Below are 17,389 nucleotides of genomic sequence, written 5' to 3' on the forward strand. Positions count from 1 at the left end.
ACGTCCGTATTTTCAATCGCCGCAATCAGAGTATATGCAAAGTTGTCAACTTTTGAATTTTGGAAGGGGAACCTGTCTTCTATTTGCTGACTAATTTGCCTAAGTCACCATCCTGTGGTATCTTGGTGCCAAGGAATTATGTTGAAGTGAGGGCAGGAGCAGTCAGTTACTGCCATCTAGTGGCTACCACACATGATATAAACCTCGGGGGGCATCTTGCAGGGTTTCGCTATTTGCGGCTTCTCAAAGTGGGACGTCGGCTCTCTCTAGTGGTATGCAGAGAGTCACTGAAGGAAATTCAAGTCCAAAGTGTGCATAATGTTAAAACGTCTGCCTTGTTTTTGACGAGCACTTAGGCCCACTATACGCTTCTCTAAACCGCTGATAGGCATGCTTGGTCGGAAATCTTCGCACACACTCATGACACACATACAGTCATACCTCGGTTTTCGACCATAATCCATTCCAGAAGGCTGTTTGAAAACCGATTTGTTCGAAAACCGAAACCACGCTCTTTTTTAAAAAAAAATCTTTATTGAAGACGTCTGTTCACAATGGAACGCTACAACGAGGAAGCATCACTTCCTCGTGTAAGGAAGGTGAGAGGAGTCAAGTGACGCATTCAAGTGCGCTCAGTTTGTCCGAGAACCAAAATTCGGTCGTCATCCGAGGCATAAAAAAACTCGAAATCTTTGGTCGAAAACCGATTTGGTCGACAACAGAGACCTTCGGAAAACGAGGTTTGACTGGAGTATTGCAACACACGAGCAAATCAAGGCCACGTAAATATGGAGGACATTTTTTTCCCCCCCTTAGAGGATGCAGAGAAGCAACGTAGTGCGCCAGGAGGTGCGTATGCATACGGAACGTGGCTTCATCTATCAAATGAAGTGGCGCAAAGCGGCACCAGGTGCAAATCGGTGCACGTGCGCGCGCATGTGTTCACGTGTGAACATGTGCGTGCGCATGTCTATGTCGAGAAGCAGGAAAGAATTACGTTTTGAGTCCTGTGGAAGTACATTTTTTTTTCCATATTATGTTCCAACTTTTCCTTCTGTCATCTTTAATCCCAGATTTTGACCATCTTCCTTGTCAAATTGTTTTCTCAGACTCATAAAACTTAAAAATTCTACTCAGTTGATCACAGCTTTGTGATCAACTGTGATTTTTCACCCAAATTGGTCTCATCTTTCAACTCCTTCATGACTGAACGTGATAACAAACATGCCATCATGACGTTTTTGTTTCTTTGTTGATTTTTTTTTGTCCTCTCCAAGTGGCCCCGCAGTAGCCCTTTTCTTCCACAAGTTTGACCGCTTCGCCGTCAGTCAAGTTTCAAGTGCAAATTTAGCTCTGAACGCTTTTGTCATCTCCCCTCGTCGAATCTTCCTCCCGCATTGTTTCTATCTGCCGCTCCAGCAATCTCCCTCGCTGATGGAATACCAAGTAGCTCCGCAGACCACATTGCAGGACCTCAACTCCTTGGCGGGCGGGCGGTGTGTCCGTGCGTGCGTCCATGCGTGCATCCGAGCGTGCGCGCGCTCGTGGCCAACGACAGAAATTACACAGAGAGCATTTGTGATGTCAGCCGCGTGGTCTTCTCCTTGCTTGTTTCGTTTTCCTCGGGTGTCAGGATGTGTCACTCTTGTTGTGTTGTGGAAGGTCAGCGGGAGGACCACCTTCTTACACACACACACACACACACACACGCACACACACGCACACACACACGCACACACACACACACACACACACACGCACACACACGCCATGCAGTGGTAATCTTGGAAGCGTGAATCCATTTCCTGACATAAACCAAAACTGACCCAGGTCTGTTATCACCTACACACACACACACACACATACGGGTGCGTGCGCACAGCAAATAATGAGCAATCCTCCTTCTGGTCACATGCCCAGGTAACCACGACAACGTAACGTCCTCGCACAGAGGGAGGCAAAGGCAACCTATGTGATGTGTATTCCGGATGTGCGTGCGTGTGTGTGAGCGTGCGTGTGTGTGTGTCTCACCTCCGTCCTTCTCATCCCCCGCCCGTCTCTTCGAGCCGTTACCATGTCAACAAAGCCAGCTTTAGTCCTTCAAAGGGCAGTTGCCCAATGGAGGTGACCGCGCCTCGAAAGATGAGGGCAGACGAGGAGGAAGGGGGTGGAGGGAATGGATGGATGGAGGATGAAAGGGATGCAATCTTTTGGGGGTCGGGCGACCAACTGACAAATTGGGAAAAGTGACTCAGGCCCATATCCAGTCATTTTGTATGTCGGTGCCTCAAATACAAGAGCAACACAAACAGACACGCAGACACATTCTTTATCCTCTGTGAGGAGCGATTAGTATTACTGCAGCGTGGTGAACAATTGTGACCATGTCGCCTTCATGTACAGCCTCCAGGTGGCCGAGGCGGGCACACCAAAAATTGCAGCTCAATATCCAGTGAGCTGAAGAAAAACAAAATGTGCCCAAAACTGTTTCCTTCTTTACTTTGGATTTATTTATGCCATTATTGTATGTTTTTGGAAATACAATTGCAGTGAGTGATACTTCTAGGAATAAACCTTATGTTTTGTTTTGCTTTTGGGGGGGTGGGGTGGGGGAGGCTGGAACAGGTTATTGGGACATCCATGAATTTCAAAGAGGAAAGATGATTTGAGCTGCAGAGTATGTTGAGTTACGAGCATGGTCACAGAATGAATTGAACTCTGTGCTTTGTTATGAAAATCTAATCTGCTTCATAGCTTCAGTAGTCCTGGAGCAAGTTCTGCCAACTATAGCAATGGATTGATTGACCCTCACGGGGCCAGGGCACCGGCCCCCGATGACATCAGCATTTTTCCATCCTCTGATTGGTTGGTCAAAACAATACTTTTGACAGCCAAGTTTGACAAGCAAAACACTGAGCAATTGGAACCAATTAATATACAGCATTTTTGGTGACAGTGAGTTAGGTTGTTTTTTTTTTAATGTTATTAGATCAATCTTGACAGATGATGGTGTGTGTGTGTGTGTGTGTGTGTGTGTGTGTGTGTGTGTGTGTGTGTGTGTGTGTGTGTGTGTGTGTGTGTGTGTGTGTGTGTGTGTGTGTGTGTGTGTGTGTGCGTGTGTTTGTGTGTGTGTGTACCTGTGATCGCGTGCGTGTGTTTCGAATGCGGACAATTCACATCGACCCGCCATTAACATCATTCAGCCAGATGTTCTCCCCAGGTTGCACCGTTTGCCCATGCCACTAGCATATCGAGTGGCTCCACCATTGCCATGGTGACAACGGGCCCTGCTCTTTGCGTTGTTGTCGTTGCCGCCGCTGTCGTCGTGGCTCTTTGGATGGCGTAGCCCGGCGCCGTGTGTTTATTCCGCCCGTAAAGGTCACCAGGCATCGTCAGCCTGTCAGTTTACGAGGCGGCTCAAGAGATGAAGTGTCGCGTGAAGCCCGCATTCACGTGTTTGTCATTCCTGTGCCTGATTTATTCTGCCCGGTTTATTTCCATACAGCAGAGCTCAGGGAAAGTTGTTGATGATGTTCATAGGAAAAAAAGGTTTCATACTTAAATTTGTGTTGGGTGTTCTTTGGGCACACCGCCGTCAAACTCAAGGCCTGGGGGCCAGATCAGGGCCGCCACATCATTTTATGTGGCCCGCAAAAGCAAATCAAACATGTCAACTTCCATGATGCTTGCTAAAATCTCGACCAACATTTAAAATTCTCATATGTAACAAATAGGAGACACATTGTAAGCATTTTATTGTAACCAAACCCCTCATTACAGTAACTTAAACAGTAGTTGAATAAACCGTTATTATTGACTTTTTTTACTTGGTTTCAGTCATAACAGACCTCCAAGGGAAACGGTAACTAAAATGTGGCCCACGACAAAAAATGAGTTTGACATTCTCCTGATTAGAGGTGTCAAATAATCGTGTTAATTGCGAATAAATAATGACAGTGATATGATTTTTTTTTAATCGCGTTAACCTAAATTTTAATCTCTATCTATATTGTTTCTGTAGGTGAGTTGCCTTTTTATAATATCCCTTTTTATGTGTTGGCTTCCTGTGTTTGAGTTGTTGAGGGTGGGGAAACAACTGTCAGTCAGAGCGTGAAGCATACTTTGATTGGCTGTCATTAAGTTTGGGATTGTTTAATCATAAGTTGATTGCTTCCCATTGGAGTTGGGCCAATCCTTGATAAAATCCAATTAGGGACTTCAAGCCACGCCCACAAAATGCTACTCTTCATTGTTTGGTTCGTGTCACTTTTTGCACTTGAATTGTGAACTTGGATGTGTGTGTGTGTCTGTCTGTGTGTGTGTGTGTGTGTGTGTGTGTGTGTGTGTGTGTGTGTGTGTGTGTGTGTGTGTGTGTGTGTGTGTTGAAGTGGTTCAAGTGTGCTTTTTTCTTTTTTGGGGGGGGCTGGTTCGACTTTTTCGTCTGGAGTGTCATCCTCATCAGCGTCAGAGCACCAAGTCATGTCTGTGAATGTGGATGAGTCATCCTACACCCCAGAGATGAGGCAATTGCACTTCTCGCACGCACGCACACACACACCATGCACTCACACACACGCACACACGCACACACACACACACACACACTATCCCCTGTGTTAACCTCACAGAACTAAAATGGTCTCCCAAAAAAAATCGAGCGGCGCCAAGGCAAGTTTCCTCACTATTAGATGCTATTGAACCGTTTCAGCCACCCACTTCCGTCAGATAACCTCCAACACATACTGCATTACAGGATTTAATCAAGTAGAAGTGAGGAAGAGGAGGGTCTTGCTAGACTTTAATATCCCTTCAATAAGGCTTTCGGCCATCTTGATACGCTGAGTTGGGCCTTTGGAGGAAAATGGGTAAAGTCGAGAGGATCCTTTGTTTTCCCACAACATTTTTCTCCGGGATGGCTGAATTGATTTGTTTGGATTCCTCCATTTAGGCTTCAACGTTTTTCAGAAAAACAATGAGGCTAAATGGAAGGAGATTCTACTGGCGCATTGTGAACTTGGCACCTGGGCCTTTACTATCTAATTTAATCCCCCTCATAATAGCGCCACTACAACATTGAAAAATAACACATTTTAAATGAATTCATTATACTCACCAGATGCCAATTATTAAATGTACAGTATTGGCTCCAGACATGTTTTGCGAGTCAAAGTTAGATGTAAAAAGTTGTGCTCTGACCAACCAATCAATAGCTGCCAGAAAAATACTGATGCCCTCAAACTCATCGCTGTAGCCCTCAAAAGCGAAGTTGAAATTGAAGAAAGCGTCGGAAATGACTTTGTCCTTATGATGTTAAACAATTTATAAGAGAATCGCTATTGAATACGGTTCAAACAGTTTGATGAAACAGACTATGTTAAAGAAATTTATTGCGGGAACTCTGTACTAAACTATTTTTGAAACCTAGTGAAACCGCCTCTGTCGCTAAATTCACCAGGTTGTTGTGGAATTGAGATTAGACCCAAATTAAGATGTTTTGACAACTGATCAAGAATCTGTTTCCCTTTTTTAAAAACACATTACAGGCACTGGACAAGAGCAAAACTGCTTTGAAATCTGGTGTACATCCAGATTAAAAAGTTTGTTTTGAAACTGCTAAAACAGCCTCAGTCCGAGGCTGGATCGGATCCAGATCAAACTGTATTATAACCTGATGGAAAACCCCTTTGTCCCAAAGTGAAACGCATTATCACAGAATCTGGATTGAATCCAGCGCAAAGCAATCTGGGAACATGGCGGCCAGCCTTTATATCTGATTAGCTGATGCTGCATAAAACCAAACCCGTACCGATAAAAACACAACTTCCTCGATGGAAGTAATGCGCAATACGGACCGCCAGACTGCTTCTAGCATTTGTCCGTGATCCATGGCGAGCACATCACTTCCTGACTGCCAGCCAGCCTTGGCACCTCATTTGCCGCCCGTCCACAAGCGTCAGCATGCCATCTGTCTGTCTGCGACCATTCAATAGCCTCACCTCGGTCCTCTCTGCGCGGCCGGACGATTATTCTGCGCGACCCCAACCCGTGACATCCAGCTGTGCACCATGACAACGGGACACTTACAAATGTCAGAGCAGATATTGGCTGGATCCATCTCCTGAGTGTCTCCCTTGGGGTCCTAACCTACCCAGACCGCCTGGTCAGACACTGGAGAGAAGGACAGACGGACAGACAGACACATATCTGTCTGTCTGTCAGTCCATCTGTCTGTGGAGCCAATCTTTTAGCCATCCTAAGTCCTTCTTCAGTTCAAGATGTTTTAAACATGCTTCCTTGAAATGTTTGTTTCAATTTAAGGTTTAGGAACTAATCAGGGCGATTTAGACCAACACACGTAACAAAAACCCAAAACAAAACAAAACAAAAAAGAAATAAAGATACCAGCGATGTTTGCACGCACCGAGCTAATGTTGTTAGCCAACCGGGACTGTGATTAAACAACAAATAATTACTTACAATGATGAATGCAAATACGTGGCGAGAAAAATATGTAGCAAGAGGCATCTAGAAGATTCGAAACACTTGGTGACGGAGTCATGAGCAAGGCGAATAATCCGACAACCAGTTGTTGGAGAGCAAGGAGGATTAGTGACAGGTGCGGCTCAGGAGGGAACGCCCTCCACTCCTGCCAGACACTGAAAAACAAACAGGACAGGATCAGAATCAGAATCAGAATCAGAATCATCTTTATTGGCCAAGTATGTAGAACACAAACAACAAATCATTGAACCATTTTAGAGTAACCAGTAGCAGTATTTGTAGTACAAGAAGAGTGACTACGTCAGTGACTGTTTAAGGAGTTAATGGCTAGAGGGAAGAAGCTGTTTAAGTGTCTACTGGATTTGGTGCGCATGGATCTGTAGCGTCTGCCTGAGGGGAGTAGCTGGAAAAGGTGGTGGGCAGGGTGCGGGGGATCCAGGAGGATTTTCCGTGCCCTTGTCTTGATTCTTGCAGTGTGCAAGTCCTCAAGAGTGGGTAGGGCGGTGCCAACGATTTTTTCCGCCGTCCTAACTGTCCGTTGAAGTCGGATTTTGTCCTTTTTTGTGGCGGCCCCAAACCAAACCGTGATGGAAGAACACAGGATTGATTCCATGACTGCCGTGTAGAACTGTCGTAGCACCTCCTGTGGCAGGCCATGTTTCCTCAGCAGCCTCAGGAAGTACATCCTCTGCCGGGCCCTTTTCAGGATGGAGATGGTGTTGACTTCCCACTTCATGTCCTGGGAGACTGTGATTCCCAGGAACTTGAAGGTCTCGACGGTTGACACAGGGCAGTTGGATCATGACAAGCCCAGTTTTTGCTGGGGATTGTTGAATGTGAACTCTTCTTCAATCCTGCTATTTACGCCCACGGAAAGCGACAGCGGCAGGTTCATTTTATAATGTACATCTTGGGGAATAATTCTTGACTTGCACAGTGAGAGGATATTTTTTTTCCTCTTGCTGTCAATATGCAGTTTTATATTTTGAAATCTGTTTGCATTATTTTAAGTGTGTTTAATTAAAGACCTTTAAAAAAAATAAGTGTGATAAGAATATGCCCAGGCAATTTTTAAATAGGGTTATTTCTCCAGTATATCACAATTTGTAATGGCAGGGGTGGTCTGGAACATAAGCTCTCCATGGGGGAGGGGGGTTTATTGTATTGATCTAGCTTGCTATGGAGGTAACCAGCTAGCAAGACATCTGAAGTAAGTGGGTGTGGCATCTACTGCACTGACGAGGCGAGGAGAGGAGGGGGGGTAGCTGTTATTTTTGTGTGCTTAATTAGGGAGGTGTTAGTTGGTGTCGAGTGGTATGGTCTGCGCTGTAGTTCTTCCGCAAAATCGAGTGTTTCTGGCTGATGTGTTAAAAGTGTTGATGAGTGGGTCATGGTTGGGGGGGGGGGGCTACACTTGTTTTATTTTTGTGCGCGTGTAGTGTGTGTGTGTGTGTGTGTGTGTAGTGTAGAGTGTGTGTGTTAGCTCCCCCTCCTCGCTAGAAGAAGCTGCGTCTGCACGCATATCTAACAAGGATGACTGTGGAGGTAAACACACAGGGCCACGTTGCATCCCTCCGCTCTGCGAGGATGGCGACGATCCCTCATGCCGATTTGCCCCACCCCCCACCCCCCCCGAATGCACAGCCCTGACACAGACGTCATTACATTTCATGCACAGACCTGCTTTAAGGTCAGCTTTTGTGTTGGTGGGTGTGTGGCGAAAGAAGATAAGTCCCATCTCAAAGTGCCTGTGAAGATGATGCGATGAAAGCGAGGGAGAGAGGGCGAAGAAGGCGCCAAGAGCTCGGCGCATAATGAGGCATACAGCTCAACAATCGGATTTTCTCCTCTCTTGCTTCTTTGCCGTCTCCGCTTGCCCGCTTATTGATGTACGCTTATAGACGGAAATCGGCTGTCTGAAAAAGGTCATCGCTGGTACGTTTTAGCCCCAAAAGCTGCAGGTAAATGCTTTAGGGTGCCCGTGAGGCGCAGTGGCCTCGCAAAGTGGTGAGGCGTGCGCAGACCACAGCAGTCAATTACACACACATCAGCTACTTCGTGTTTTCCAGCAGGAGGTGAAGCTAATTACGGAGCCCACCTCATTGTACCAGCGTGTGCAACGTAGCATGTTGCATTGGATTACGCTACATCTGTGCGTGCGTAGTTTGTTTGGGTGCGTGGACATGACGGCAGGTCGGCAAGCTCATATTTCCCCAGAGTCACGATTGCAAAGCCCTTGCAGTAAAGTCATCCTCTGCAACTCCTTCAAATACTCTACTCACTATCATTGTCCATTTTTTCTCTTTTTTGTCGCTTTTCGGATTTCTCCATTTTTAAAAGTCCTAATTTTCTCCTTTTTTCTTTCATTTTCTTTCAGTTTGAAATAGTATTTTTAGTCACAAATTACTTTGTAAAAGATTATCATTCTTTTATATTTTTATTCATGTCTTTATTTGATTTAAATTGGTTTTACTTTTATTTGTACTTTTCCCCCATTTCATCGTCAGTTTGTTTTACAGGTTTTTAGTTAATTTTGTGTGGGGGGGGGGGGGGGGGTATTTTATTTATTTTCAGTTCCATATGTCTTTTCTATCTTTAATCTTCTGCAAAGGTCCCGATTAACGAAGCCTGTTCTCACATAATTGAGTAATTTTTTTCTGAAAAGAAGACAAATACTATACTTTACATTCATGAAAGATTCAGTGATGAATCAAACTGTATTAGCCATTCATCCAATTTTTGGACCCATTAGGGTCACCTTGGACCTGCACTGGTTGCCAGCAAATTTCAGCAAATATAACACACTGAATTTATCAAAGGCATATATATATATATATATATATATATATATATACATACACATGGGCGGCCCGGTAGTCCAGTGGTTAGCACGTCGGCTTCACAGTGCGGAGGTACCGGGTTCGATTCCAGCTCCGGCCTCCCTGTGTGGAGTTTGCATGTTCTCCCCGGGCCTGCGTGGGTTTTCTCCGGGTGCTCCGGTTTCCTCCCACATTCCAAAAACATGCATGGCAGGCTGATTGGACGCTCTAAATTGTCCCTAGGTGTGAGTGTGGGCGTGGATGGTTGTTCGTCTCTGTGTGCCCTGCGATTGGCTGGCAACTGATTCAGGGTGTCCCCCGCCTACTGCCCGGAGACGGCTGGGATAGGCTCCAGCATCCCCCGCGACCCTAGTGAGGATCGAGCGGTTCGGAAAATGGATGGATGGATATATACACACACACACACACACACACACACACACATTACGTGCAGATTGAGCGATGTGTCTTTCATTCTCACTGCTTTGCCACACACGCGCACACACGCACACACACATACTCACACACATGCACAAAATTGTGTATTTCAGACATGAATAATGCCAACGTGCATCTGCTGGCGCGCACGGTGCTCCCTGGGGCAGGTTGCATGCTGGGATATTGTGCAGGTGGCGGCAGGCACACACAGTCAAACACACGCTGACAGACTGAGCTGAGAGCTATCGTCTCCAGGTGACTCGTCTCCTTGTGTTCCTGTTATAGAGCTCCACCCCTTGTATTTCTCCCCCCACCCTTTTTATACTTTGTAAGAAGAAGAAGAAGGCACACTCATTTGCAGAAAAACATTGCCATATGTGCACTCTGCTGGAATAAAAAGCAAAAAAAATAAATTTAATTCAACAAGTGCAGGCATTCCACTACAGCTAAACTCGAAGCGCATCCGCAAAACTGTCCCACGTTGCTTCGGGTGAAATTTGAGTTGGTATATCTGTGGCAAGGAAAAAAAACCTTTCTTTAGTTACAAAGCGTTGACATTGACAAAGCATGCAATAATTGTAATATCTTAAAGTTGTGCTTGAAAATAGTCTAAATTTGTGGATCAGCACAGAGATGATGAAGTTAGGAGGAATTGTTATCGGAAGAATGCTAACATGGTGCCTCATAGTTAATATTTCCATATAAACACATGGACGTTTATATATTGATTTATGTTAGATGTATCCATGGCACACTAATATTCATCGCTTTATTAGGTCTACTACCGGTAATTCAAAACAGTCTTTCCATGGATCCAGAAGTCTTTCCATTCCATTTAAATATTTGAACTGCTATCTCAAGGTCTGACAGAATTTGTTAGTTGTTCTATCATTAATTATTAATATTGTTATGTCGAATAACCCATTCATCATGTCTTTTCTGACGTTGTCGAATTGAGTGTTCGGTGAGCCTGAATGAGCATTTGGATCTCAAATCTGCAATTGTATTTCTTGTATCGGCATCAATCAAGTTGTCTGAAACTGTGTCTGACTGTTTGTCAAGTAATTGAACGATCATCCATGTATCCATTTTTTATACCATACAAGTCAAACGGCAGTCTCTAACGAACATCTCTATCACCCCCCCACCACTTGTCCCTGTCTTCCGAACCCCTTACCCCCCACCCCTCTTTCTCGTCTCACCTCGCCCCTCCCTGTTCTGTTTTCAGACAGTGGGAGCGATGCAGTCCTTCCGTGAGCGCGCTGGTGGTTACCACAGCAGCCAACCCTGCTACCAGCAGGAGCCCCACGAATTATCACGCCTGGAGACGTACCGACAACACACGCATCATGCCCACCCTCAGCTACCCCACCCGGGGCCTGGTCCACATCCAGGCCCGGGTCCAGGGCTTTCAAGGTCAAACTATGAGGCCCGCTCGCTGGTTAACACTACAAGTATGTCGACAGCCGCAGGAACAGGGACAGGAGGAGCACCTAAGGACTGTTATAGTCAGCCAGCCTACCCTGGTTTCCCGGTCAATGGTGGCGGGAATGCAAACGGAAGCTCTGCACCCTCGCAGGCAAAGAAGAAAATCCCTAAATTTCCTCCGACAAGTTCTGCTCAACATTTACAGGGTCATGGTGCTTACAGTAACCACATGGGCTCTGGGACATACTCGGCCCAGTACATGAGCGGGGGACACCTCCAGCAGAAATGGGAAGACCCATCTCAGTTGACATCGTATGAGCATGAGATGGTTAGCCAAATTGAGGCTGGAGGTCCACCTGGCCCTAACTCCTCACAGTACATGGACCAGAACATGCTGGGCCACTCCCAGATCCAGTGCCATCAGCCCTCTGCCCCCTCATTCCCAAGCCCCCATCACCAGTCACACCCAAATAACCCTTCCCCTTCACCATTATTGTATCCACAAAGTCACCTGCACTACCCCCAACCTTCCCCTTCTCCTTCTCCTTCACCTTACATAGAAAAGTGCAGCCCAATGCCCCCATGCTATAAAGGTTATAGCATAACGCCGACCTCCCAGTATGGCAGACTAATGAGCAGCCACAGTAGTCTGAAGCAAGGAGGCTACAGGCCAGCCCAGAATAGCTACAGCTACCAACACTCGAGAGGTTATGAGCCACAGCCCCCTCTGCAACCCATGACCAGCCCCCAGGAACCCCACACAAAATACCAACATTTTAGCCAACCACAATCAAACTACTGTCTCTCTGAACTGGCTGTGAGGTCACCTGAACAGTATTATCAAACTTGCAGTCCTTCCTCCAACCACTCTCCCGCACGATCGGTTGGACGCTCCCCTTCATACAGCTCTACCCCTTCGCCTTTAATGACCAATCCGGAGTCATTCCAGTACGGCCAACCGCCCATCACCCCAGGACCAGCCTCGTCATCATCATCCTCCTCCATGGGCCATCAAGAGCAAGGCGGGTCCAATGCTATGCTATTGCCCCCACGCTCACACCCATCACCCAGTGTGCCCCAGGCAGCACCCCAAAGCTTCACAAACACACTACAAGGACCTACCATGAAAGAGCGTTTCTCAGAGAAGCTGCTGTCAAACCCGAGCTTGTGGAGCCTGAATGCCCTCACCTCTCAGGTCGAGAACATATCCAACAACGTCCAACAGTTGCTGCTTTCAGAAACTCTGGTGGCCAACAAGAAAAATGCAAAACGAAACAGTGGAGGAAGCAACAGCAGTTCTGGAAGTGCAGCATCCTCCAAAAAGGCTGATGAGTACAAAAATACATATCCAGAAAGTGCTGGTGGTTTAAGTGGAGGTCCAGTGCAGGACCTTTACCCTAATGTGCAACATCAGCGGATGCTGATGGAACTACACGAGGGAGGTTACTCCAGCAGTAGTGATGAGCAACTGGAGAGGGGCTACTACTACAGAAACCAGGGCAGGAGTCCAGCTCAGCCTCCCAACAACACACATATTAACGTGGACACAATGTCATCCTGTTCCATGACATCTCCAGATGATGTCTCCACCAGGTCTGGAGACTCTGGATTGCACAACCTTACTCCTGACCCAATTACGTGTCAATCAGTACAAGGAGAAGATATCACTCCGGTCAAGAGCAACAGTGAGGGGAGGTCTCCTACCAGCATTACCATTCCCAGTCCTATTAAACCGGACACCGACTCATCTTCCGACATGCAGCAGATCAATGAGTCTGTTAGAGAAAACTTCGAAGAATCAGCATGGACAGAGAAGTCAGCTGACAAAGAAGTGGCGACTAGACCAAACCCGCCTGACTATGAAAGAGATACTGACGTGACTAATCTGATAGAGAAACAGGAAAAATGGTCAGATGAGGACAAATGTTCATTTCTATACAACCAAGTAAACAAAGGTGGGGCAGACAAAGACCTTTGCTATGCGGAGACAGTCTACGAAGGGGTCCAGAGAAAATATGATCCTGATTCACTTGAACAGTCCCCAGCTGCATGCTCTGACTCAGGCCACAATTTTGGCCAAGAGATAAAAGAGGCATACAAATCAGAGTCATCAGATGCTTCTGAGAGCTTGCTAAAAACACTGCCTTTCAATCCTGTGAGTGACCTTGAACAGGATCAATATTCCACAGAGAAGGAGGACAGCTCAGACAACACCTCTTCAACCCCTCGAATTGAGGCCTTGGAAGAGGAACATTCAGAGAAGACAGAGCTCAAACAACTGATTGAAGAAGAGGAAAAGGAGGAGGAAAACAATGGACAAGAAACATTCGATGAAAGAAAGCAACATGCTCTTTCCCCGCCCCTGTCTGATGAGGTGAGAAGAGAACTAGGGGAGGAGGAGGAGTACATTAGCCAGTCATTGAATTCTGATTTCATGAACAGACACGGCTGTGAGAAACCTTCTGCCAACCTTTGCACCAAGACAGAGACTCAAAGAGCTGAGTTCCATAGTGACAATGAGCTTGCGGGAGTGCCTGCACATCCAAATGTGGCAGCAGCGCCGAATGCTTCTTCGAGAGAATCGGCCATCGGTGACACTGCTCCGCAGCCCCAATCTGCTATGCCAGTTTTCTCAGCTCTCAATGACAAGACAACACCAACTCCAGCCCAGTCCAGGGATCATATGGATCACAGCGACGTCAAAGTGCTGGAGCCAGACTCTCCTCAGTTGCCTGGGAAGTCAATACTTCCCTCAGCCCCCTCCTGGGCGGACACACCGCCCTCCCCAAAGAAAGGTGATGAGGACATGGAGCCGGGCCTCAGCTGCTCCAGTGCCGTGACCCCGTTGGCCAAGCCAGAGCCTGTGGCCCCATCTGGTCAACCCAGGGCATTTGGACGTAAGTATGCAAGGGGGAGAAGGAAAATAATGCTTTCAGGTATGGCAATCAGGCGACAGCTAAGCTTGGAAAGGGATGAAGAGAAGGATGAAGAAGGAGACCCCCTGGCCTCAGAGAAGCCCTGCAGGCCTTCGAGCAAAACTATGTTGTTCTCAGATCAAACCGACTTAGCTCATCAGGAATCAATAGTGAGCCAGACAACCAAAATATTAACTGAAGGACTAAGTTCAAGAATGTGCACACGTTCATTCAATGCGCCAGATTTGCCACCCAAAGGCGAGGCTCATTTAAAGGGGAAACCAGGCCCAAAACCTGGACCCAAACCAGGACTGAAAACTGGACCAAAGCCAGGGCCAAAACCTGGAGGCAAACCAAGTCCTAAACTTGCCCTAAAGCCCGGACCAAAGCCCGGGCCAAAACCAGGACTTAAAACCGGACAAAAGGTTGTGACAAATACACAGGATCCAGCAGAGAAAATTGAGTCTCGAGGGAAACGAAAACCAGGGCCCAAACCAGGCTTAAAACCGACATTAAAACCTGGGCCTAAACCTGTTTCAAAGACAGGACCAAAGCCTGCATTCAAATCTGAAGATGAATTGCCACCCAGTGAAAACGTAACCATCAAGTCCCCCGTTGGTCGCCCCAAAGGCTTAGTTTCTCAGGCCAAGCAGACACAACAGGAAGAAATCATTCTACATTTGACAGGGCCACAGGGCAGGGCCAGAAAGAATATAAAGACTACGCTATCGCAAATAAACCAGGATATCAAAGTAACAAACCATGACGAAAAGTCACCAAATGTCATAAAAGCACAAGAAAATGACAATAAAAACATGACCTTGAGGTCAAGAAAGCCTTCACAGGCAAAATCATCAAAAGAAAAGGAGAAAACAATACACAAAGATCATTTAACACCAGCAGTGACAGAAACAGGCACGCTTGATTGTTCCAAAAAAGAGGACCATTTAGCTAAGGAACAATGTCTTACTCCAAGTCCTTACATGGTAAAAAAGACTCCAACTGAACCTCCTGAACTGCTTCCATCTGAAAATACTGAAGAAAAGATGATGCTTCCACTAAAATATCAGTCATTCATGGAACCCTCGACGGTGCCTGTAAAGAAGAAGAGGGGTCCAAAGCCTAAATCAAAACCCCAGGCCACGCCGCTGGCGCAGGTTGTCTCCACACCTAAAGAGGGGGATGTCCCAGGGCCCAGAAGAAAGAAAGGGCCAGCCACGAAAGAGCCTGAGGGGACCTACCCACCCAAACATATTCCCTCTCACGTCACCGAAAGCGATCAAGGTGATGTGTCAGTCGTGCCTCCTCAGTGCCCCACCAGAACAAAAGTCCTCCCTCCACGTAAGGGCAGAGGACAGAAATATGAAGCCATGGTGCAGAAAATCACATCACCGAGCTCGAAGAAATACCTCCAAACTTCTCAGACAGACATCAGTCTCAACGATGATGCAACAACTAAGGACTTTTCTCCGCACGCGGTCAAAGACGGAGAGACGGTTATTCCTCTCAATGGCACGGAAATGATGGAAAGTGAAATGAAAAGCAGACAGGAGGTTGTGAAACACCTCGAAGGCGCCGCAAGAAAGGAGGTCAAACGAGAAAGTGACAAGCAGAAGATATGTCAGGAAGCACCAGTGTCAGAGGAGTTGAGACAAAAGCTGTCAGAAGAGGATGTAAATGACCACGGGCCAATACAAGAACATCAACCTGGCACACTGTGCAAAGTCCAAAGAGCAATGGGGGCTCAGGTAGACCTCAGTCCTCGAGGAGACTGGACCCAACAAGCAAAAGCACTTGTATCTAGAGATTTAGCCACAAACAAGTCCTCAAAAAGGAAGCGTTGGGCTATGGTGGAGAGTGCAGACGCCTCTGCCGTAGCCTTGGAAGCGGGGAACCTAATAGTGACGACCCCAAGGGCGGCCAAGCAGAGGGCCATCAAAAACAACCACGAGATGCACGTAAAGCAGAAAAGGAAACGAAAAGGTCAGTCTGTGGCAGAAGAAACAGAAGCAGCAAAGGAGATCAAAATTGAAGTTACGGAGCAACAAGACGGAATAGTAGAGGAGATGATAACCCCTTCGGAAATGCCCACATTGCCAATAAGTCCCGATGATATTAAAGAATGCCCTGAGGTTGACAGCGCGGAAGTCATCCAGACACTGAGAAGAGGAAGAAAAGCATCTGCATATCCAGCTAAGCGGAAACGAGGGAAAGCCTTATCCGAGGAGATTTCTGACAAGCCAATGAAAGTGTACAAAAAGCCCGGGCCAAAACCAGGAATGAAAGATGCCTTGGAGGTCATTGAGGCGGTTGTGAGGGCGGCGGGGTGCGAAGCAGAAAAAGTAGAGAGGCAACAACAGGAGACCGAAATAGACATGTGTGAAGAGGAAAAAGATTACATCGTGGGTCCTGTGGTGACAATATCAAAAACACAGACCGAGACCATTTCGGTAAAGAGAATCAGAAACAAGCCGGTCCAACAACACCCTCTGTCTTTCTGTCCGTACGTGCGAATGAACAACTCCAGAGACTTTTCCTCTTGGTGTGCCATCGTCAACAAGCCCGAGGATATGCATGTATTTCAAAGACGAAGAAAAAAGGGAATTCTCCGAATGAAGAATCCTTTCACGGTTGCAAAGGTAGTGCCGCACACTGCCGCCATGCTACAAGGACCCACGGCCAATCCACATCTAACTAGTAGGTGTCTTACATGTTGCTTGTGCGGAAAAGAATCCAACTACAGAGACATGGGCGATCTTTGCGGACCATACTACACAGAAGACGCGGTCCCTCGGAAGCTGTTGACCACTGAGCCCGGGCTCTCCCTATGGGAAGTCCCAGAGAAGACCAACCAAGATGAAGTTAATGAAGAACCACGCACATTACCAAAGGTTGAAAATGAGACCGGCGTCGAGAAATCAGAAAACACGGAGGAATCGCCACAAGAGGGCAGAAGTACCAGACATCACCATTGGTCGTCCCGAAGAGCGGAAAGAAAAGAAAGAACGGGTCGAAAGGGTGTTCTACGGAGAATAACCCTTCGAGAGAGGTTAAAGAGGATGAAGCAGCTCCAGGCCGGGCCTTCCAATACCCAAGAGGGTTTGTTCCAAAGGCTGCGAGAAGAAGCACAGGCCAATGAGCACTGGGCTCATGAAAACTGTGCGATCTGGACCAAGGGGGTGATCATGGTGGCCGGCCGATTATACGGACTGAAGGAAGCCGCCGACATCTCAGCCCAAATGGTACGAGAGCTAATATCAGCACATCACTGAGCAGCTGCTTTGGAGA

The 17,389-nt window shown here is 47.0% G+C and overlaps 1 protein-coding gene across 1 annotated transcript in view; it reads left to right on the forward strand.

The window, feature by feature from the left end:
• rai1 (retinoic acid induced 1) overlaps window positions 1-17,389 on the forward strand; it is a 62,638-nt gene that overhangs the window by 33,974 nt on the left and 11,275 nt on the right. The window contains exon 2 of the mRNA XM_086133559.1: window positions 10,987-17,343. Coding sequence (XP_085989685.1) covers window positions 10,999-17,343 — 6,345 coding nt within the window. The 5' untranslated portion in view covers window positions 10,987-10,998. The remainder of the gene's footprint in view (window positions 1-10,986; window positions 17,344-17,389) is intronic.

This window comes from Hippocampus guttulatus, chromosome 16 (assembly GCF_054856545.1).
Source record: "Hippocampus guttulatus isolate MCC_2025c chromosome 16, RoL_Hgut_1.0, whole genome shotgun sequence".
Classification (NCBI taxonomy): Eukaryota; Metazoa; Chordata; class Actinopteri; order Syngnathiformes; family Syngnathidae; genus Hippocampus; species Hippocampus guttulatus.